At 46.5% G+C, this 23,770-nt stretch overlaps 1 protein-coding gene across 1 annotated transcript; it reads right to left on the reverse strand.

The window, feature by feature from the left end:
- Positions 1-14,939: 14,939 nt before the first annotated feature.
- Positions 14,940-23,034, reverse strand: LOC117834410 (uncharacterized). The gene is made up of 4 exons (XM_072290276.1): positions 22,825-23,034; positions 20,031-20,241; positions 15,057-19,891; positions 14,940-14,957 (listed from the first exon to the last, which is right to left on the reverse strand). The coding sequence occupies exons 1-4, from the start codon at positions 23,032-23,034 to the stop codon at positions 14,940-14,942; spliced, it is 5,274 nt and encodes a 1,757-aa protein (XP_072146377.1).
- Between the last annotated feature and the right edge of the window lie 736 nt (positions 23,035-23,770).

Below are 23,770 nucleotides of genomic sequence, written 5' to 3' on the forward strand. Positions count from 1 at the left end.
GATGGAATCATATCGCTGTCATGTAAGGGGCAGTCCAACTATGAAGTCCATGCTGATGTCTTCCCATTTCCAAGAGATAATAGGTAGGGGCTGCAGGGTACCCGCTACCTTTAGATGGTTGGCTTTGACACGTTGACAGGTGTCACATTCTGAAACATACCGGGCTATTTCCGACTTCATTCCACTCCACCAAAAGGTTTGATGGAGGTCATGGTACATCTTATTGCTGCCAGGATGGATCGAGAACTTGGAGAGATGAGCTTCGTCTAGGATCTGTTTCCTCAGTTTGGGGTCGGCTGGTACAACCAGACGGTTTCCATAATATACGCCTCTAGTTTCGTCCTGCCGGAATTGCTTATATCCTTCATCCTTTAATGAGATCTTCCTGATGATCCGCTTTGTTTCCTCATCCTTCACTTGTGCTGATCGGATTTGGTCTTCCAAAAATGAGTCAAGGGTGATGTGGCTGAGCGTTCCAGGGGAAACAATCTCCAAACTGAGTTTTCCCATCTCATGACACAGAGTCTCGGTGAAAGCTGTTACCAACAAGCAGTTGCAACAGTTCTTGCGACTAAGAGCATCGGCCACTACATTGGCTTTGCCGGGATGATAGTGAACTTCCAAGTCATAATCTTTTATTAACTCCAACCATCTTCTTTGGCGCATGTTGAGGTCGGCTTGAGTGAAGATGTACTTGAGGCTCTTGTGGTCGGTATAGATGTTGCAGTGGGTGCCCATCAGATAATGTCTCCATATCTTTAAGGCATGTATCACTGCTGCTAGCTCAAGGTCGTGGGTTGGGTAGCTCAGCTCATGAGGTCATAATGATCGTGAGGCATAGGCAATGACTCGGTTGTCTTGCATAAGAACACACCCAAGTCCAGTGCCAGAGGCGTCACAGTACACATCAAACGGCCTAGAAGGGTCGGGCTGAGCCAAAACTGGGGCTGTGGTCAGCAGGTGCTTCAGGGTCTCGAAGGCTTCCTCACACTTGTCGTTCCACACGAATTTGACCTCCTTCTTCAACAACTCGGTCATAGGCTTAGCTATCTTAGAGAAATCCGGTATCTAGCACCGATAGTAGCCAGCCAGTCCAAGGAAACTTTTGATCTGGTGCACTGAGGCAGGAGGCTTCCATTCCATAACTTCCTGTACCTTACTGGGGTCGACGGCTATACCATCCTTGGAGATAGTGTGTCCCAAAAACTTGACACTATCCAACCAAAACTCACACTTGGAGAACTTGGCATAGAGTTGGTGATCTCTCAGCCGTTGGAGAACTACATGAAGATGGTCGGCATGTTCTTCTTCGCTCTTTGAGTACACTAGGATATCATCAATGAACACCACAACAAATTTATCCAACTCGGGCATGAACACCGAGTTCATGAGGTACATGAAATAGGCGGGTGCATTGGTGAGTCCAAAGGACATGACCAGGTACTCATATAGTCCATACCTTGTGGAGAAGGCTGTCTTAGGTATGTCGCAGGGTCGGATCTTGATTTGGTGATAACCCGAACGAAGATCGATCTTGGAGAACACTTTTGCTCCCGCTAACTGATCAAACAAAACATCAATGCGTGGCAGTGGGTACTTGTTCTTGATAGTCACAACATTGAGGGGTCGGTAGTCCACACACATGCGTAGACTGCCATCCTTCTTCTTCACAAACAGGGCAGGGCAACCCCAAGGTGATGTGCTGGGTCGGATGAAGCCTTTTTCCAACAGATCATGCAACTGGGTCTTCAACTCGGCCAACTCAGCAGGTGGCATCCGATAGGGTCTCTTAGATATCGGTGCGGTGCCGGGGATCAACTCTATGGAAAACTCCACCTCTCTATCAGGTGGCATGCCAGGCAAGTCTTCGGGGAACACGTCAGGGTACTCACAGACAACAGGGAGGCTTTCTAGTCGGGCTCCCGATAGAGGGTATGCACAAGGAGGTGCGGACTTAAGATGTTTCAAGGATAGGGTAGAACTGCCATGGAAGGGTGAGTTGATGTAGAGAGTTCGGGCGGCTGTATCTAGAACCACTTGATGCCTGGCCATCCAATCCATACCGAGGATGACATCTATGCCTTCTAGGTCAAGGATGATAAGGTTTTCCTTGAAAAGGGTTGGGCCTAGCTGGAGAGGTACAAGAGTAACGATCTGATCCGATGCTATCTTCCCTCCCGGAGTGGCGATCATATAAGATTCCTTAGTGTGACCGACATCCAGCTCACATCTTTCTCTAGCCTTACTCCCGATAAAGCTATGAGAGGCTCCCGAATCAAACAACACAACAACGGCTTGATTTAAAACAAGGAAAGTACCCGTCATTACTGGCGCACCTTCGGGGAGCTCGGTCAAGCTGGTGTAGTTGAGTCGGCCTTGTCGAACTTGCACCTTGGGCCTTCTTCCCCTGTTGGCCATGGGATTCTGACCTTGCTGCTGATTCTTGTTCCTGGGGCAGTCCTTAGCAAAATGCCCTTCATTGCCGCAGGTGAAACAGCGGCTACTAGCTGCAGGGTGGGGTGGTGCTGGTGGGGTCGGCCGGGGCACCTGTGGTTGGAAGCCGGGAAAACGGGGCGCTGCTGCTGGTGGGGGTCGGGCAATCCACCTTCCTAACTGCTGGGGTCGGCTGGGCGCTTGTGGAGGAACCATTCGGAACCTTCGAGTTGGCTGGCTCGGAAATGCCACGGAGGCCTTCCTCTTCTGGTCGGCTTTGAGAGCCAGCATGCAATCCTCTTGAGAGATGGCCAGATTGACCAGCTCGTTGTAGGTGTCCACCTTGATGGGGTTCAACCTTTCCCGGAGCTCCAAGCTCAGTCCTCGGCGGAATCTGTCCCGCTTCTTCTCGTCAGTGTTCGCATGATAGCCGGCATAACGGCACAGGTCGTTGAAAGCTTGGGCGTAGTGCAACACATCTCGGGTTCCCTGGGTAAGAGCTAGGAACTCGTTGAGCTTGCGCTCCAAGAGACCTTCCGGGATGTGATGCGCTTTAAACGCAGTCTTGAACTCGTTCCAGCTGACCACATGGCCAGCCGGCAGCATGGCATGGTAGTGGTCCCACCAAAGCCGTGCGGAGCCACGCAACTGTTGAGCTGCGAACCAGGCCTTGTTATGGTCGGGGCACGGGGCGGTGAGAAGCTCGAACTTGGATTCGATCGTACGAACCCAGGCGTCAGCGTCGAGCGGTTCTTGTGTCTTCTGAAACAAAGGGGGCTGTGTCTCTAAAAAGTCCTCATAGCGAGCCACATGCGGCTGCTGCTGAGCCCTTCCACCATGGGGCTGTTGCTGTTGTCCTTGTACAAGATGCCTTAGCAGCTCGGTTTGAGTTGCTAGGATTGCCTCTAGTGGAGATGAGGGCGGGGGTGGGGGAAGATCCTGTTGCTGTTCGCTGCTACCGGGTACAGAACCAGATCTGGTGTGATGCGCCATCTGCAAGAGTTAGCGTTCCATTAATTTCATAATCTTTAGAAGTATCCCAACAATTGGAACGTATAAGTTAAATCCTCCAATGCAACTCTTGCTGATAATGCAACACACGTCCTCATAGGGGAGATACACTTTTCTCATCCTCATGTTTGTTAGCGTTTATCTTAGCCTTGTACTCAACTTCGGACGAATCATACCCTACCCAGACCCCTATAATCCAACTTAAGCCACGGGGTCGGCTAGGCGATCCTCCCGAGAAAAAGGGTCGGCAGCGATCCACACTAAAAGGGGTCGGGCGAGGCGGAGAATGCCTCAAAAGGTCGGCGCACCCGATCTCGCGAACCGGGGTGGGCCAACTTGAACAGACTCACAGAAAACGGCGCGTGGTCGCGGCTCAACTCACTTAGCCTAATCATTCCAACACTTCACAAGAGTTAGAGGCCAGACTCAGGAATTGATTTCATTTACAGCGGTGTTCCAACACAGGGAGTACTCGACTCAAGGCCAACCTATTACAATCCTTTCCAAAATTTAGGTTGCCGAGGAGTACAACAAGGAATGAGTCCCTGGTAACTCTTAATCTACAAATGGATACTATGAGTAGGAGAAGGGGCGCCGTCTTCTTCGATGTCCATGCTGGACGCTCCCTCATCCTCCTCCGGGTCCTCTTGAGCTTCGAGCTGCATATTGAGGGCATGCATATCGTTGAGCTCAGCTTGATGCTCCTCCAAGTGAGCATTGGCAACCGCCAGCTCCATCTCTATCTCCATCTTCTCCTCCGACAGCTCGATCATGCCGTCCACTAGGTCAGCTACTTCTCCCTCGAGCTCGGAGATCCGGTCTTGCATGTCGTGTATCTGAATGCCTTGTTGGATAAGCTGGTAGGTTTGGCCTACCATGTCTCTCCTGGCTAACTGGAGGTATCCGTGAGCATCCGCTGCGGTCCGAGCAAAGATGGTCATGGATCTCCCTTGAAGCTCGATCAGCCGATAGAGGGCTGCCATGCATCTGACGTTGGTGGACAGCACTCAACTGTGGAAATAGGTTCCCTTTGAATGGAACCGTATAACCCTTCGCATACTCGCGATGCGGAATCAGCACACGTGTGATATACGTGGCGAACAACCGTGTTGTTAGGTTCGTTGGAATCGAACCGTACCAACCTTCGTATGGATTACATACGGAACCTGCGCACGTATGATAGACGTGAGCGAAAACAACCACGATGATAGGGTCCTTTGAATATAACTCCCTATCAACCTTCGCATACTCGTGATGCGGAACTCGGCACACGTATGACAAACGTGGCAAAGTGCTGGAAGGGTTAGCAAGATAACCAAATAAAATATTAGCCACCTAAAACAACCCAAAATCCCCTAGGGCCTCTCGCACTAAAGTCATCCTTAACGATCATACAAGGTTTTTCAAAAAGTTTCTTGCAATTTTTATCTTTTCAAAGAAGTGTTAGGGCTTGTTGTGTTCCCTGTACTGCTAAAACCGCTCTGGTACCAGCTGTGGCAGATCCACTTCGGATCTACTTAGTTAAACATGATTTAGCCGCCTGATACGCGACTCTCATGCCTAAGCCGAGCAAAACACGAAGTGCCGTCGGATTTCCTCCGATTTAACCACTTGAACAGGACCATTTTAGCAGACTCACACGAAGGTGAGCGGTTCCAGAGAGTACAACAAGTCAAGTCCACCGAGTAACAACTTAACCACTTAGTGTGATTATGAAATAAACATCAGAGTTTTACAAGGGTTTTTCCGAAAGACAAACAAAAATACAACCACTAGCGGAAGCAACGTCGGGGTCGGACATCCCTGGTGAGGCCAGCAGGGACATCACTGATCCCTCTCCTCGCCGTCCAAGGAGGGATCCCACTCGACCGTCCAACCCGGAGGGAGCTGGGGCGGCCAAGTGCCAGCAGGAGAGGGGTCGGGAGCAGCAACTTCACCTGAAGAACAAGAGCCACAACAAGGCTGAGCTACTAAGCTCAACAAGACTTAACCGACAGGAGTGAAACTACTCCACACTTCTAGACATGCAAGGCTTTTTGGCTGAGGGGTTTGTTTGCCAAAAGCACTAAGTAAAACCCTATTTTCAAGTTTTAGCTCTGGTTCTAGGTTCATTAACCGGTCTAGGTTTTTGCAACCTATTCTAAGCAATCATAGAACCAAAACAAGGTATGTATAAATCAACAAAACCATGTCATCATCAGATTCCTCATTTACTCAGGGTGACATAGCGATCAAGCAGTCTCAAACTGTGAGAGGCGGACGAATCGATTCGAGTTCTTTAACCATGCATGGTGAACCTAACCTCACGACATCCGCGCACCCGGAGGTCGCTTCCTGTGTCGGCCTTCCCCATCAATCCCCTAACCCGTGTAGGGCCCATTCCCTTTGGTGCAAGGTTCCACAGACCCGGTCTCTTTCGTCCTGTGACCACGCTTGCCACCACGTGCGACAACCAGCAGGGGAAACTCCGTTCCAAGAATAATGGGGCGACCGCTCATGTCTAGGTTCAATCCGGTACTCGGCTTCCTCATCCCATACTAAGTATGAGGTTAGTACTTTCAAACACTTGATCACAAACACCACCACTGTCGGGCCTTAGCAAGTTTTCATAGACAGACGGGGCGATCATCCGACCACCAAAGAGTTACCCAACCTTGCCCCATCCATCGTCCTTACAGTTGTAACAGAAAGATAGACATCCAACTCCTACAACTCGCGAGTGACAGGGAATCACTCGGCTTTTACCGTCTCCTAGTTAAGCAAAGCTGCTACTCGGTCCAACAGCTAGTGTTCAGATCATAGGAAACTAGGTCATGCATCTAGGGTTTCAAACAACTCCTATACGTAAATGCACAAGCATGTTTTAAGGAAGGCATGCGCAAGTTTGGAAAACAACACAGGGTTTTCATGCAACCGGGGCTTGCCTTCGAGCAAGGAGGAAGAGAACTGCTCGACTTCGGGGGCGGCTTCGGCTTCTGGGGGCAGGAGCTCCGCTACACCGTCGTCTTCTGGTGCCGGGTGTAGCTCGTAGAAGCCGTCGGCGAGGCGTAGCTCTACACGAATGCAATGCAAGAGTTAGCATAGACGGTTATTTCAACAGCAAACCTTGCACGTCTGAGCCCAGAAACTCGCGACAAAGAGCAGGAGGGTAGGGGTTCAAGGGAGCTGGTGGAGATCAAGAGGTAAGGGTCGGGAAAGGAACTTATGATCTGATCCTTAAACTAGAGGATTTGGTATGCTAGGGATCCTCAGACTCAACCGCTGAAGGGTTTCCAAGCTTTACACATACACCCTCAGGTTGAAGAAAAAGATCACAGCCGAGCCCTCGGGCGAGGCGGATAGGGGTCGGCGGAACAGATAGGGTCGGGCGAGAAGGAACTGGGGTCGGGCGGATAAGAGGGGTCGGGCGAAGCGGACTAGGGTCGGCAGCTTACCTTCTTCCTACAAGGAAAGCTTGGGGTCGGGAAGAAGCAGACTTGGGCGGAGGGGCTAAGGTTTTGAACAACGGCTAAGTCCGGCAGTGCTCCGACGGCGGTGGTGCTTCTTGTGGATCACAAGTGAGCTCTTACGCAGCACGGAGGAGCAAGCGGCTGGATGGTTTGGGAAAATGGAGTGGAGCAGAGAGGAGAGTTCCTCAAGAACTTAGGGTGTGGCGCTAGGAGCTTGAGCAGGGAGCAAGAGAAATGGCGGAAGGCAGCAATGGCGGAGGGAACTCCAGCGGGGCTCGCGCATTCCCTTTTATAGCGGCTGGGACAGGGAAAGGGAAGCGGCGCAGGAGCGACAAGAGGAGCGGCGCGAAGGCCGGGGAAGAAGCAATGGAGTGCTCTACCTAGGCGGCGATTGAACGACGAGGGCGGTGGTGCAGGACGTCGGGGATGACGCCAGCGGTCATTGGGCTCTGGCGTCAGGGCGGCGCAGAAGCGGGTATGCCGGTGGTTGAGATTTGGCGGAGGCGGGCGTCATCGTGCGGTAGATTTGATGGAAGTGACCGGTTTAATGGCGCTAGAATCGAGGGCGCACAGGTGAGAAGACAGGCAGCCGCGGGCGCGCGGGCGTGCGCGGAGCAACAGATTGTCGGGCGGCTTCTGACAGGGCGGGGAAAGGAGGTGTCGCTGTCGTGGTCGGGGTTGGCGAAGGAGGAATCGTCGGGTAGCGAAGACCAGGCGGCGCGATTGTGTTCGAAGTGACGGAAAAGACGGGCGACATCGGGCTCTGGGGCCGGGATCTGGCGGTGTGATGATGGGCGCGGGAGGCGAGGCGTTGCAGAAAGGTTGCAGAGGGGCCTCTGCTGCAATTGGGGAAGTTGGCGCGAGAATCCACTTGGTCACGGGCCAGAGACGAGGCTGAGCGGTGGGCGTCGAAGAAGATGAGCCACGCGGCGGGGAGACTCTGAAGCGGGCATGCAACTCGAGTGCGCCGGTCGCGGAAGATCTGGGGGAAAAAGATCTCGCGGGTCCACCGGTCAGATAGAACGGCGTTTTGGAAGGACTTAGAAGGATCCGATGGTGGGCTGGGTTTGGCGGGGTCGGAACCGGAGCGAAGCGGGGAGGGGTCGGGTCTCAGGGGTCGGGATCGGTCGGGAGGTTGAACACTTAGGCTCGGTAAACTAGACAGGTGATCAGGGGCTCGGTTTAAGATTAACTTGGAAGATTTGGGGGCCGGTCGTCACAGGCTTGGTGGGCGACCCTGCAGCAGGAGGAGGTGGAAGGCGCGCGTGGGCTGACTTCCTCCGCGGTGAGGCTGGCAATGCGGGCTTGGGCACCTCTGGCGTCGGCAGCAAGTTTGGCGACGCGCGGTCGCCTCGGCGACGACTCGGACCGGAAGCAGGAGGAGGCAATATGGTGATCGGCCTCTTCCTTGGACACGGTGGCGGCGACCACCGGGGCGCGCGGCGCGGCTGGAGGCGAACGAGCTGGTCAGGCACCGAATGCCCTCCCTACCAGCGAGGCGTGCGGACCGAGGAGGAGGAGAGGCCGAAATGTCACCGCCGCACACCGCTGCAGCAACACTACCTCTCTGTTCCCTCCCCTTCGCCTTGCCTCGACCTCGCCTCGGCGCCTCTGGCCACACATGTTCGAGAACTCACGCCACCTCCACACTGCGAGAGCATCAACCCCACTCCCCAGCGGAGAGTGCGCGATGGGGCCCTATACATCCAAGGGCCACAGGTCAGCATATAAGTGTGGGGTTAGCTCCTTGTTGTCACTGGGAGAGCCCGCTCGCGCCTGCAAAAGCAGAGCAGCGTGGCATCTGTGTGGGGTTGGGAGGGTGGCGAAAATAAATGCGGCGCATGGACCCGAGCTCCTGGGCTATCGCTCCGCTGACATGCGGGTCCCAGAATAAGTGGGCCCTCCCCGCCGACGAGGCGCTTGGGGAGCTCGTACTTCTTACCGTGGCAGTCTCACCTATAGTGTTGTATGGGCATGGGAGCGGTCAGCTCCCGGTCAAAGGGTAGGAATTGTTATACAATACTCACTACATCTACAGATTTTCCACAACAAATATGTGTATAGGAATTGATATATTAAGTTTGTAAAAGCTCGTGTTTTACCAACTTTTCACGCACATTAATAAGTTAGTTTTCTTATGTATTTTGTTCAAAAAAAAAGATTTGATGGTGACAGGTTTTTCTGTCTTTTCCTCTGATGACACATTGTATGGATGTAAGTTTTGATTTCTCAAGGTCAATAGATCGTCCCAAAGCATAGGAAAAAGAATGTAAATAAATTGAAAATGTTATCTAAATTAATCTACACATTTGATACCCACTTGCATCCTAAGTACATGCATCAATCCGTGGGGATAATATAAAATCCGTGGGGATAATAAGTATTTACGTAAACAGAAACGTTAAGGCACCCTCGTTAGCAGTTCAATATGATACCACCTCAACTGGTTACATTTCAATCAGTGTGTAAATGACCTACTTTAGCCTTATAGCTACAATCTTTAGTCTGATTTTAAACCCATTAGTATGAAAGGTTAATATGCTTGTAACACCTGCCTTTTGTTTTTTTCTATTTCCAATACTGCACCAATATTCTACTTGGCCTTTAAAGAAATATGAACACTACCAAACACCAAATGAGTGATAACTTAGATCCCAACGCTTTGTATCATGTTGTTATATCCAACGTTGCCATGTCACTGAAGGGCATTAAATTACAGACATTTAGGTTAATCCTGGTCATTCTTAGTCTAGGGCATTAAAAAAAAGTAAAATGATCTCGACTACCCCTATTATTTATTACCCATATTTGTCACTTATTGATGGCCGCATCCACACATGCGAAATTGAGTATAATGACTTATTTTTTGACAAATTTTAAATCGCAGAATAACTTGTTTTTTAAGAACGAATTGAGTAGGTGGGCATTCAAGATGTATATTAATTTAGGTTACCATTGTTGTTTATTTTTGTCGCATTTCTATGATTTAGAATTGGGATTGGTGCTTTAGGTATACTACTTAATGACCCATCAGACCATATCGAGATTCTATCCATCAATCCAATGATCCAATGTGTCATAGAAACAAAAAGAATTGTTGTCTAATACGCGGTGTTATGCATTGACACATAATTTTAAGATGACTTAGCAAATAATTTGTACATTGACACATAATTTTGAGATGACTTAGCAAACAATTTGTACAATGCATTGTCTTTTTAAGTTATCTCATAGTAATTCTATTTCCTTAATTTGTGCATAGAAAAAAATTATTGTGAGTTGCATGACACCCACAACTTGTATAATGGTGGAGTAGTCGTCTCATAGTCCTAAAATCTAACTTATGAGGCAACTGTGTCACGAAACAATGACCTCTTTCTCTCTTATCACCCTCTCTCTTCCACATCCGCAAAAAACATACATAGCACTGCATGAGATAACCTATGAGACTGCTGAGGTGTAATGTATTTGCCCTTATTATGAGAGAGAGAGATAAGAGAACAGTAGTAGAGCAAACTTGCTTGTTACAAAGTCTGTTAAAAGTTGGTAAAAAGAATCACGCGTGATTGAAAGACAACCTTCCACTTATGTTAGAAAAACGAAATTAGTAAAATAATCATTTAACTCTTGTGCTTATTAACATTACCATTTTGTGACATGAAAAATCAGCAGCTGAGGCGAGCATAGTATCCTCCCTCCCCTTTGACTGAAAGTTGATCGCTTCCTTGCCGTCTACTCCCTCTGTCCCTAAGTAAGTGTCGTTTTCGCTTCCCGAGAAACAACTTTGACTATATATATATAAATATTAATATTTATGATACAAAATTAATATCTTAGATAGATATTTGAATCTAGTTTTTTAATAAATTTATTTGAAGATACAAATAATGCACGTATTTTCTACAAATCCAGTCAAATTTACAGCATGGAAACCAAAAGCGACAGCTATTTAAGGACAAAAGTAGTGTACACTCAACATTACAAGAGATTGGCAAAACTTTACCACATTTCTTGGCAGGCCGCAGGCGGCGCGCTGCTTTGCTTTAATTTGGCAGGCAAGTGCGGGCTCTTCCGGCTTCGACTACCCACAATTGCACGCTGACCAGTGAACCAGGGAGTCCTGGCCCCAGAAACTATTTGTAAACCATATTTTGTGGCTGAATCTTTACCAGAAACTATATATACGTCTATTCGGCTTTGGCACTTGGCAAGCTCGTGGGAAAAGACATCCGTGCCACCCGATTCGAATGGTGCTGCAATGGTAGCTGGAACCACCTTTGCGAGCTCAGCGCTAGATTCCACTTAGGGCACGTACGTACAAACCATAGCTGGCTCTCGTCTTTTTTTTTTGCCACGTCAGCTGAGTAGGTCCACGTGTACATATTAAATGAAAAAAGAGAGCGGAGTCGGCGTCTCGTTCGTCGACGGCGCGGGCTCATGCTCCGAAGCGAGCCCGTTGCGTTTGGTCGACGCCTCGACGGCGCCGCGTATCCCTCGCGCACGAGCAGAATTTTTCCTCCCGATGGCGTCAAAATCTTCAGCGCGCACGCACCTTTTCTTCCCTCCGCAAAATCTCCCGTTTCAGGCACCTACAAAAATCACTGAAAACCTACATCTGCACTATAAGCACCATACGGCAAGAGCAGAAACAGGCGGCGGCGACACGTGAGCGGTTTAATGCGGCGGCGGTGCTGGAGAGGACAGCCACCATGGCGCATGCACGGAAGGGCTCAGCATCAGCAGAAGCGCGCGGGCCGCACGGCGGGTGCCCCCGGTAGTGGATTTGGCTCAGCTGCTTCATTGATGTCCTTCACCAACGGTAGCAGGTTCTTCACTGGCGCTGACACCTTCCTCAATCTTCAGATCCAGGTTGCTACCTGATAACGCACCACTCCCAATTTCTACTGAGATTGCTCATATATACTAGTGATGGCAGGGATTGCGATTATTTTTTCCTGGGAACACAACTTGTAGATGCGTGTAGGCTGAGGGGAGGTTTGAATCTAACTCAATGAGAATGCAATGTTTTGAGCTTAAAAGAGGAATTTAATTCTGCATATGTATAGTGCATAATTGTTTCCTGCTGACCATGTTTTCTAAAATCGACTGAATATAGTGGAGCCAACCTGTAGTTGACTTAGTGTCCCTTTGGTTGGGCTTTCAAAGTGCTTTGGCTTTTAAGAAAAGCTGAAAGTCCCATACACTTAACTTCAAAGAAAAGCTATTTTTTCTTCTATACAAATCTCACAGCCACTCCTCCCCTGCTTTTACCGGTTGTGAGGGGCAACACTTCCACAAATTTACCCACCATGCCATCCGTTATCAGCGTACCGGTTCGATTTTCTTTTCCTCCATCCTCCCCGACGCCTCCTCCTCTCCCGGACGGCGGCGGGCCAGTGGCGGCAGTGCCCCTCCTCCTCTCCCGGCCGGCGGCGGCAGCCCTCCTCTCCCGACTAGCGACAGCAGCCTCCTCTCCCGGCCGGCAGTGGCGGCACACCTCCTCCTCCGCTCCCGGCCGGCATCCCTCCTCCTCCTCTCCCAGCCGCAGCGGCCCTCCTCTCCCAGCCGGCGGTGGTGGCGCCCCTCCTCCTCCTCTGGCACCGATGTGGAACCGAGACGCAGAGAGGGCGGGGCCGAAGGTGTAGAAGTGGAGGCGGAAGATGCGGTGCCTACGGCAGCGGACGACGAGGTCGTAGGACACGCGGTAGGAGAAGACCCACGCGGAGGCATGGAGAGGGGAAGGTGGCGGCGGGGAGCCGAGCGGAGCGGCGGAGGCGAGGGTCGCAGCGGGGAAGCGGAGGCGGGTGGAAGCGCAGCCGGAGTTCGGGACAAAGCGGCAGCCGTTGGGGAGGAGGGTCGGGGCCTCTGTGCTACACGCGAGGAGGTGGTTGTCCGTCAGGGTGTACTGCGCGGCAGCGGCAGCGGAGCAAAGGAAGCCAAGGAGGAGCACGGCGATGCGGTGAGGGGTTGGTGGGGTAGCCATGGCGGCAGGGACGGGTAGGTGGTGGATTTGGGCCGACGACGAGCTCATGGCAGCAGGAGGAAGAAGAAGGGGCTAACGAGGTCTGCTCGTCAGTGAGAGAGGGAGAGGGTTGAGTGGGTGGACTATGAATGATATGTGTGGTCTGCTTGTAAGTGTTTTCCAAAAGCCTCAGACATTAGAATTGTAGATGTTTTTCTATTTACAATTTTCCTAAGATTTACAACCGTGACTTATGTAGTAGTCTAATTAGCTTCAAAAATATAGTGAGCTCGTTCGGTAGTGCTGGCTGCAGCTGCTACAGCCAGACACCATCCTGAGCAGCGGCTGCAACCTGATAGCAGCATGATAGTAGCATGAACAGCAGCTGCAGCCAATCAATTTAGTACAACAGCTGCTTGGTAAGCTGTAGCCGAACGGCTGGCTGTACAGCAGCAGCCCAAGCAGCTGCAATAATCACAACTGAACATAATGAGTAAATGTTTGAGCAAGTACAGGAGTTTGTAAATGTGTCATCTATGTTTGATATCAGTCCATTTCAATAAATGATTGTTCAAGTGTGGCCTACTAGCTTGTGGAGTTGTGGTCTTGTGTCCTTTTCATTGTACAAATGCAAAGGAAGGCAAAGATGGATTTATTTAAGCATATATGGCAGCGTTATGGGCAAATTCAGGTTTAGATCTACATTGTAATGGTAATGCGACTTTACTATATCATATCATGAATTCGGAGTATCTATTGATATAAATATATAATATATTTATGCTTCTCTAAAAGACTCATGCAACTTATCTGAATTTACCATGCATTTTCTCGTTCAAGCACCAAAATGGCTACAAAAATTAAATGTACACTTGATTACTAACTCTATGAATAAATTAAATAGCTTGCAGATAGCTAAATAGACGACTCACTGTACGAGCTGTTTTTTTAACTGTCTGTATGTGACATGGCATAGTTCACAGCAGCAGCTGTCTAAAATGTTGTACGTGCCCTTGCACTACCGTCCCCAGCAAACATGGGAGCCACCTTCCAGCGAACGAGTCCTCTCCATAGTTTGTCTATGCTGCAGAGTACGGACAGCAGAGCAAGAACTGCACGAAAACAAATTTATGCTCGGTGTGGTTTATTTTCAAATTAAGTTTAGTTGAATTTTCGAATTGAAAACTTTGAATTGAATATTTAAATTCTAAACTTTTGATACCAAGGAAAATACATGTGTTTTGAATACTTATCTTGTACTTACTGTCCTCGCCAACAAGCAGAGTTCACACAAAAAGAAGCACACTCCACAAGATTTTGAAACAATAGTGTCTCTACCTAGTGCCGCATAAGTTCAGATAACAAATTGAGATGAGTCACGGAAAATAACTGCTATCTAGTTCATAGTTTAACCGCATTTCAAGTAGACAAGTTTACAGGGGCAAATCAGAACATATGGTGCAGAGCTTGACAAGAGGTCATGGAAAATAACCGCTATCTGGTCATCTCGAATCCCATAATGTAAGCCACAAAACTAGCCAATGAGATAAGAATTGATGTCGCCGTACAGATTCCTGTTATTTGGCCAAGTTTGTTCAAGATGCAACGAGCAAACGACTGGAACCGGGAGCCTACCTACAAAAAGGGGCAGCATGTCCGCCAGTAGATGTTAGAATCCATCATGCATGGCAATCAATCAGTTTGTGTGCGAAATTTTAGAATATGGTCATGCGAAGCCGGTGCACACAACCAACGGAGCATGGAATTTCGCAAGGATATATTAAAAGAAACGATACTTTGGTACATTTTATTCTTGCGTTGGAAATATTGACTGATTCTGGTGGGCACTGGTCTCTCAAATATGAGAATATAGCTTCAATCCATAATAAAAGAGCAATATATAATTATCTACACAGTTTATTTAGATACCTGTGATTTACATAAAGGCTTACTATTTAAATGTACCATTAATAAACGAATAACAAAAGAGCCATATACCGCACATGGTTTATGGACCATAGTGACCTTACCAAGAATTATAGCTCCCACTTGCAGGAAGGCCAACACCAATGAAAATTTGAAGTTCAGAAATCCTCATCATCCTACGCATACAAATAATGTTTGCACATGAAAGACACAATGTTATATTGACAATCAAGAGAAGGAATAGTGCTGATTCAATATGTTAAGCACAGACTAACCTCGTAGTTCTGAGGAGGGAATGCACCCAGGAGAAAATCTTCGTCCTCTAAAAAAAGCTGCAGATTCTTCGTCTTCAGCAGGAACTCAACCTCATCCTCCTCAAAACCAATCAAGAATCCGACCTTGAGAAGCTCGGTGAGAGATGGAACCAGATCAACTCTCTCATACAGCAGTCCTTGAGAGATTTCCTCACCGAAGCATGTCGCGAACTCCATCCTAGTTGTCCTTCCATGTGACCCCTCGGACTTCTGCATGTACAACTTGCGGTTCTCTCTTTCCCACCTGAACAGCCTCCGTCCTTTAACTGTCACAGTTCTTCCCAGTGATAGCTTTACTTGGTAGCTCACACTGATAGGTTCAGTCATCTCAAGAGCCTTCACGCTGAGTAGGTAAGAAGCCATTTGGTGCCTCTTGTCAGTGCCAATCTCAAGAGCCGGGTTTGCAAGGAAAGCAAGGATTATTCTGAGCAAGCCTGGTGTTACCATAGCATCTTTCATCTCTACTACTTGGCAGGTATTCATGTTCAACATACAGGTTTCATCTTTTGTGACAGCCTTGGAGATTGCTCGAACACCAAGGCTCTGGTAGATAGTGTCCATCTGAGCTCGAGATCTGAATGACAGACCAGCTGGATACCAAATGAATATTGGCTCTGAAGAGAACTGATCAAACAAATGCTTTAGGACGAGATCATCTGGAACAAAGACATCTTCGACCTCCTGCAAGATGATCTTACCACTGGAAAGAACAGGAACTCTTGTGACAGAACCTGAAAGGAGCTTTGCTGTCGTTGCATTCCAACAGTTTCCAATGAACTCCCAGAAAAATGAACAGCTAGCTGGAGTCAGCTCGAAACATGTGCACTCCCAAGAGCGCCACAGAATGCAATGATCTAAAACTTTGGGGCTGTGCCTAACTCCAAGAACATTGGAGAAGAACCCTTGCAAATCCTTTTGATAGTACTTGTCCAAGACTGAGAAACGAGTGCTAAACAGACCATTCCAGTCATGAAGAACACAATCGGCAGGGCACACCCAATTGCCAGTGCTTCTTCCCTTGGGTATCCATATCCAGCTTTCACCTTTATTTCTCGGTTCCCATTTGAAAGCTGCCAAGTATTTGTATATCCTGGTTATGGTATCCCCTCTTGAGAAGTGTTTCAGATCCTGCGCCAACAGAGAGCATCCATAGCCAACATCCACAACAACTCCAATCAGTCTAAACTCTGTCCTGTATGATAATATCTCAGGGCCATAGAATGCTTCATCTATGAAAGGACCATCTTCCCTGCAGAGATATGAAGACCATGCTGAGTCAAAAAGGATACATTGATCAGCATACCTGTAACCAAGAGTTGACTTCATCTGCATCTTTCCAATTTTAAGTGCAAAGCTTCTAGGATTGGAGCTCCTATGTATGCATTTCAACAACGATACAAGAGTTTTGCTCGCGAGTACAGGGGGGCTTTCAACACTGGTCAAGGCTACTACATTCTGGTTGGTGCCCTCGCTGGTATTTCCGGAGTCACTACTAACATGTAGTCCGGTAGAAGGGCTAACAACATTGGGTTTAGGTAATTGTGGTCCCTCCACAGTTGATAGGCATGACAAGACAAAGTCTGCTCCCTGGTTGAAATCTACGGTAACGCCTAAAGCCTTGAGCTCCTTCTTATAGTTATATATTTCCTTCCCTGTGCCACTGCTTGAGTCACTGTCATCAATGAAGGGTAGGCTTGCAACTGCCATTACCGGTTCCCATGAGGAATCAGAGAGTACACACTTGTTTGGAGGCCTGAAACCTTGTGTAGTATGCAGCCACTTTTCTGTTTGCATAAACTTGAGAATATTGGCTGGGATTTTCATGTCCTCATCACTCAGATCCTTGTAGCAGGAGAGCAGAGCAAGCCTAATTTCCTTTGTAAGGGAAGATGTTGACACGAGTTGTTTCAGATAATAAGTTATGGAATTACTTGCCTGGTCCAGACTACCAACGACACCGATCTTCATCAGTTCATCCCGATAGGTCAGGATTTCATTACCATAGAAAGGCAAATCGAGCAGTGGAACAACATCGGCGAATTTTACAAGGCATTTCCACTCTGGATCTAGGAGAAATGTCTCCCGGGGAGCTCTAAACCCAGCATTAGTCTTTAACCATTGGCGCTTCTTCAGCCCCTTCACCAAGTACTTGCATGAGTCAGCATGTCTGATACATTTCAATAATAGTATAGCAGCACCAGAAGTAACTGGACCTGTTGGAAGGTTAATGTTATCAACAATGATCTGGTAATTCTGTTTGAATTTAACATGAACACCTAGATGCTGAAGCTCTGACTTGCATTCACTGATTTCATGGCCATAGAAGTCTATGTCGACAAAAGGTAAACAGCTGATTTCAGATGGTATCATCCATTCTGAACTGAAAAGAACAGATCCAGTAGGTGATCTATAACCAGAGCAGGTCTTGAGCCAATCTCCTCCTCTGATGGTCCTAATGAGATGATCAGATGACATGTGTTCCTGCTTAAGGAATCTGATGAAGCTGAGCAGTGAAAGCACCATGTCACCTGTCAGGGTGCCTGTTACCATTGAAATGAAGCACTCGCCAATGTATGACATTGCTTGAGAAAATTCAAACTTCACACCTAGTGATGCCAGTACTTCCTTGAAATCATTCATTTCGCCCATGTAATACTCTTGATCAATCATTGGCACATCAACAAAGGCAAGTCTAGCCTGAAACAAACAGCCCCACTCTTCATTTGACATGAACGAATCTGCTGGTGAATGGTAACCAACAGATGTCATGAGCCAATTCCCATGCATGATGCAGCTTACAAATTTTTTAGGTAACCCTACACCCCTTGACCTTAAATTCTCAATCCATTCCAGAAGGAGAACTGCATTCTCTGCAGTTAAGAAAGATGATGCAGCAGGAAAACTAGCATCTGGAGGAATCAGAAGAGGCACATCAGTGGCTTGTACATATGTCCTGATAAAGGACAAATACTGATCTTCACATATATGCTCTCCAGAAGAATATCCAGAACAGACGTAATCATCACCAAGTTCAATGTAGTTTTGTGGTCTCCATGGATTTTCACCCAATAGTGCACCCCACTTACTACCTTTTGATGGAACGAGAACTATGCTTCTTGTGACAACAACATGACCACAATTATCCACTAGGGGCATTGAGTTGCATATTTGTTTCACACTCCATTCTGGCATTAACTTCTCTGAATGCAAGTGATAGATGAATCGAGTGAAAGCAAGAACCATGCTCTTCTCAGGTAAAGCTTTCACAACCATAAGAGTATACTCATGTAGGGTCAGGGTCTTCACTGCTACATACTTCTCAAGCCATTCCACTACAGTTGTTTTCTTGGAGAATAGACCCAGTGCTTTCTGAGTAGATAGCGGCATAAAGAGTGTTCGAGAGACTGTTGAGAAATAGTCATTGTTCCAGTTAATGATCGATGGTGCAGATTCCTCGTCAGATAGCATGCATAGCCTCTCATCTGCTGTTGTGGCTTCACACACACTCCTGTATGTCATTACACCACCTCCACCAACACACTTTACAAGTGGTATTTCCATCATGTTTGTGCTAACAAACTTTGCTTTCCAGTTCTCAGCAACAAAACTGAGAAGATCAAAATAAATGTCTTCAGGCAGCAGCTTCACAAGATCTGATCCTAGGATGCACCTCCCATACCATTCAGAATCAACATAACCAATTTTGAGAAATCCCAACACATCATCATATGCTTCACTGTCAAAGTAGGAGTTCAGAATATTTGTGCCATGCGATGAAATGTTGTGAACATCAACTCCTAACTTCACTGCTCTGTTTATGATGCTCCAGAAAGAAGAGTTTAGCCTGTAAACCTCTGTAGGCTTACGGAATACTTTCACTGAAGAACAGGTCTCACATGGGACTATATCCACATCAATCAGCTTGTTTCTAATGGACAGCCTGACAGAATCCATCAGCTCTATTGAAGAGTGATTAAGAGGCAAAAACTTGAAAACAGGTGGAAGCGCAAACACTGGTGCACTTTCTGTTGATTTCACTAGTGCCAGGAAAGCATTAACGAATGCAGAAGGTACACATTCTAGAATCCCTCGGTTCCACTGGCTGTCAAGTAGAATGGACTCTCGGGATGATGACAGCAAAAAGTCAGCCTGGATAATGAAAGGGAAGTTTGTTGCCATTTCAGTTGGCAAGAATGCATAAACACCAGGTGATGTCAGCCCCTTGCTCAACCTCTGTCCATGGGGGAATGCTAGCATGACAACCCACTGATCTATTCCTTCTCTCTTCTGCACATAGCATTCTGGTTTCACAGGGAAATGTTGCTTCCAGATGTAGTAGCTACAGTGTTGCCCATCTCTCTCGTCCTCATCAGCTGATAGGTGAAGAGTATAGGACTCTGCACCAATATCCTTCCTCGTCAAAGCATCAGCTTCACTTGATATAGAAATTTGACTCAGACTAGTAGCATTCAGATCATCATTAACCTCCCGTACAGAAATTTGTCTAATCTTTGAAAGAAACAATAGTACTTCAGGATGTGTGTTTGATAGCTCTTTTTTCACAGCATCTATTTTATCACTTTTCAGAGGTAATATAAAAGTTGTGGTTGGAAGACTTTTAAAACTGCTGTATATCTTGGCAATGTCCGAAATACTTGGATTTTCTTCAACCCACTCGGGAACAATATACCCGATACCACATTCTGGGGACGGATCTTCCCTGAATTTAATTTGGTACCCATTGCTAAATATATGAGGATTGCGGGATACTAGAAACACACTTTTAAAACCAATACCTGCATCACAAATTGAAGAGCCATTCTTAAAATGAACAAAGAAGGTGTTATAAGTTTCTATAATGGCAAGAGAGACTAAAAAACAACAAACCGAAAGGTTCAAGTTTAAAAGTTTCAGCCAAAAATCATATGGATGTACCTTTCTCCCCAATGTAACCACTGCTCCGTTTACCCCTTTTTGTAGATTTCCCAATCCTGCAAATGGATTCAATGTTTGCTGGAGTAAAGCCACTCTCGTTGTTGAACACTAGGAGGGTGGCAGTGGCTCCACTACAGGTGATGTCTTTGGATGTAATTACAAACTCCAAAGCTGGAGCAGCTCCAGAAGGATAATCATTATCTTCAGCATTCTGCACCATGTGAAAAGTTTTTAGAATACAAGTGATCAATGAATTGCAAAGCCAAAGAAAAATAAGGACTAACAACCAGTCTTTGAAGGTATTATAAAATCTTAATACTTCAAGAAACTAGTAATTAAAGTATTAATAAACCCGAGTGGCCAAAATATTAACAGACCAACATTTGTGGATTTGTTTCAATGATTCTCTAAGGAGTACTTACTATTCTTTTTTTTACAAATTTGCAGTATTTTGTTGCCAACTAAGTTTACTTTCTGATGAAGTGTTGATAGTTAAACTTTCATCTGTTCAATTCAGGAAAAATCAATAAAATCAAATGAATATTTTCATCCTCTGTTGGCTACCATTATTGTCTTCATGTAAACACAACTACCATAAGCAATTATTCCCTCCATTTATGTTTATAAGGTATGGTATGACATGGCACGGTTTTCCAAATCAGACTTTGACCATTTATTTATCTTATATTATATTGTTTATGGTTATAAACTTATGATCATTGTAGAGTATATTTGATTATGAATCCACCCATATAAAGTCTATATTATAAAAATAAAAAATTGATAGTTAAATTATTGGTCAAAGATTGCAAAGTTTGAATCTTGATATGCATGTGCACCTCATAAATAAAAACGGATGGAGTAACTGCACAATTGAACCATTAAGCAAACAATTTATGCATTATAAAAAAAATGAGAGGGAAGGGCAGACACCCCTTCGCTTTTAATTAAGGACACAGGCCGACTTATGCATTATGAATTATGAACAAACTATGTTCATTTATCAGCCATTAGGCTAAACAGACATTCTATCATGCAAACCACCACAATAAAGCCATTAAAATTACCATAGAAATCACATAGGCCTCGTAATATCCTTGGAATTGAATTCCATTCTAATAATCATAATTTAATTTGGTCATATGGGAGAGATACTTATGTGTTGTACTTCTGCTATAGGGAAGCAAGTTGAAGAGCGTGCTATAAGTTGCACATTAGAAATATAGCATGAGGATCTATAGAATCAATTTTCATCTCCCACCCCCCATGAATTTAAGATAAGCTTATATCTAAACTTTGGAAAGTAGTGGAATGCCACATTCCAAGACAAATAGCCTACTTAGATTCCAATTCCTTCAAAATGAAGGGATTCAAACGGGGCCATAGGGAAAATTACCGTATAAAGCCACTACAATAAAGCCACTAAATAGACATTCTTTCATGCAAACCACTACAATGGGAAAATTGTAGAGAACTTTTCACTACTTAGCGAGTAGAATAAGCAGATGCGGTCAAATTAACCACTAGAGACCCCCAGGATTTGTCGTATGCCATGGATAAAAATGCTCCAGCCCTAAAATATTGATGAATCCTCTATCCTTCGTTCTACAAGGAGGCAAGGCGCAAAGACAACCAACTACCAATCATCCCTGGAGCCTGGAAGCAGTCACCTCTTGAATCCGAAAACCTCATCACCTGAATCTGGTGACCTCTATCCCTTACCTTTTCTATCAGTAGTTTCCCGGTTCAGGAAGAGCAACGTTCATCTATCGATATGTTCAGGCTTCAGAGATTAGAGAGACAGGGAAACAACCATTTAATTGACACTCGATTGATCAACCCCATCTGGAGCCAAAGCCATAGAGAGATCAGTGTAGCATGCCATAGAGAGAGCATGACCCTCAAAAGTTAAGTGAATACAGTACAGGTGCTGTAGTAGGTTTGGCTAGCTAATCAATATACACAGCAGTTAGTGCATAGCATACAAATGTGTGGCCGGTGCAACCTTTGTGATTTTAGAATCATGATTTACGACAAGTATTGTTTTGAACTATTATTTGACTGTTGTTTTAAACCATCAGTGTGCCAAAAGCCTGCTACAAAACCACTGACCAAGACCAACCCTTAATAAGATTTGGAGGGTTTAACTTGGCAAGTCATGTTACTAAGTAAAAACTATACTGTCACAAGTCACAACTGCATAAAGAGAATAAGGGACATACTAGAATTCTTAAAAATATGACAATACGAAGGGGAAAAAGGAAAATAAATGAAATGGAGAAATACTGCTAACATTTATTATACAATATCACCTTTGAAGGTATAACAATGCCTCTAAAACTATGCAGCACAATTGCACAATCAGATGATAGTGAGTTAGAACAATGGTACAAACACCTTTTCGATTCGTCTCACAAAGAAAACAACATCTTATCGGAAGACACATTTCCATATGCACTTCAGAAACAATATATATTTAGAGGTAACTGCTGAAAGTCACATGACCCAACAACACGAGCGTGCCATGCTAGTCTTTACATACAGGAAACTGTAAACAAATGATGAAACCAAAATGAATCTGAAAATTGAATAGCGGCACATTTGAAAGGAACCAAGAGGGAGATAGACAAACAGTAGCAAGTAGTACATTCTTTTCTTAAAAATATATTTGAAACTTGTAAGTCTATAATTTATCTCGAGAAAACTAACATGGCAACACAGAACGGAATGTCACCATTTGTTTCCATTTTTGCAGACACAGTAATGTGCGTGGAATCAAGGCATGGTACTATACCTGTATGAGCTCCATGAGGAAGTGGACGTCCTTGGAGTAGAGTTCCTGGCTGAGGTAGTTGACGGCCTGGTGCATGTCCTCCGCCAGCGGGTTCCGCTCGCCGCGCCCGATGAAGTAACGCTCCCTCCGGATCCTCTCCACGTGCTCCCTCGGCGACGGCGGCAGTGGTGACGGCGCCGCCGGCGCCGCTGACGAGGAGCCGGAGGACATGGCCGCACCAAACGAAGAATGACGCGCGCTCGATCACTCCTGTTGATGGGGGCAGTCCAACTGGTGCAAGATGCAAGAAGACGGGGAGGAAGACGAACTGACAGACGAAGATGAAGCCGGCGTGCGTGTGTGGTTGGGTAGGGGAAGCGGCGAAGCAGGGTAGTGGGGGTGTAGTTATTGAGCTGCTGCAGCATGCGGCGCCTCGGAAGGCCAAGAGATGCTGCCGCAGCTCAGCAGGTGCATAGTTGTTTCGAATTTCCATCCGTGCAGCTGCAACGTGGGTACCACCAGTCAGCGGCGGTGAGCGGGACCACTTGTCACGGAGGGTTGTGTTTTTTGCATACGCGAGGATTCGACTGAGTGGCAACTTCACGATGTGGTTCCTTTTGCTCGGATTTGCACGTAAGGATTGATCGGCTCACTTTTACCATGTTCAAATGCCCACGCTTTCTATGTTCTTCTTAACTAAAATTACTCCTTCCCTGTTGAAATCTCAAGAAAACAGTTCTAAAAATATTGTCCATCCCAACATTTCAGAAAAAAATTATTTACACTGAAAAAGCATAGGGTGGTGTATCTGATGCATCAGCAGGCAGAGAAAACTGGAGCGAGAGGTTCAAGACATCTGTTCAGGTGTGTTAAAACCGGCCACGAAAGGCTATTTTGTACTGTAGAAAACATGGTTGTATGTGGGCAAATTGGAATGGTTTTCGTACGAGATGAGAGCAATTTCACC

This window comes from Setaria viridis, chromosome 8 (assembly GCF_005286985.2).
Source record: "Setaria viridis chromosome 8, Setaria_viridis_v4.0, whole genome shotgun sequence".
Lineage (NCBI taxonomy): Eukaryota > Viridiplantae > Streptophyta > Magnoliopsida > Poales > Poaceae > Setaria > Setaria viridis.

Coding starts and splice junctions, on each gene's coding strand:
- LOC117834410 (XM_072290276.1), bottom strand. CDS start 23,034: ATGTCCTCCGGCTCCTCGTCAGCGGCGCCGGCGGCGCCGTCACCACTG. Junction 20,242..22,824: donor TCCTCATGGAGCTCATACAG/GTATAGTACCAT, acceptor CACATGGTGCAG/AATGCTGAAGATAATGATTA. Junction 19,892..20,030: donor TGGTTACATTGGGGAGAAAG/GTACATCCATAT, acceptor TTTGTGATGCAG/GTATTGGTTTTAAAAGTGTG.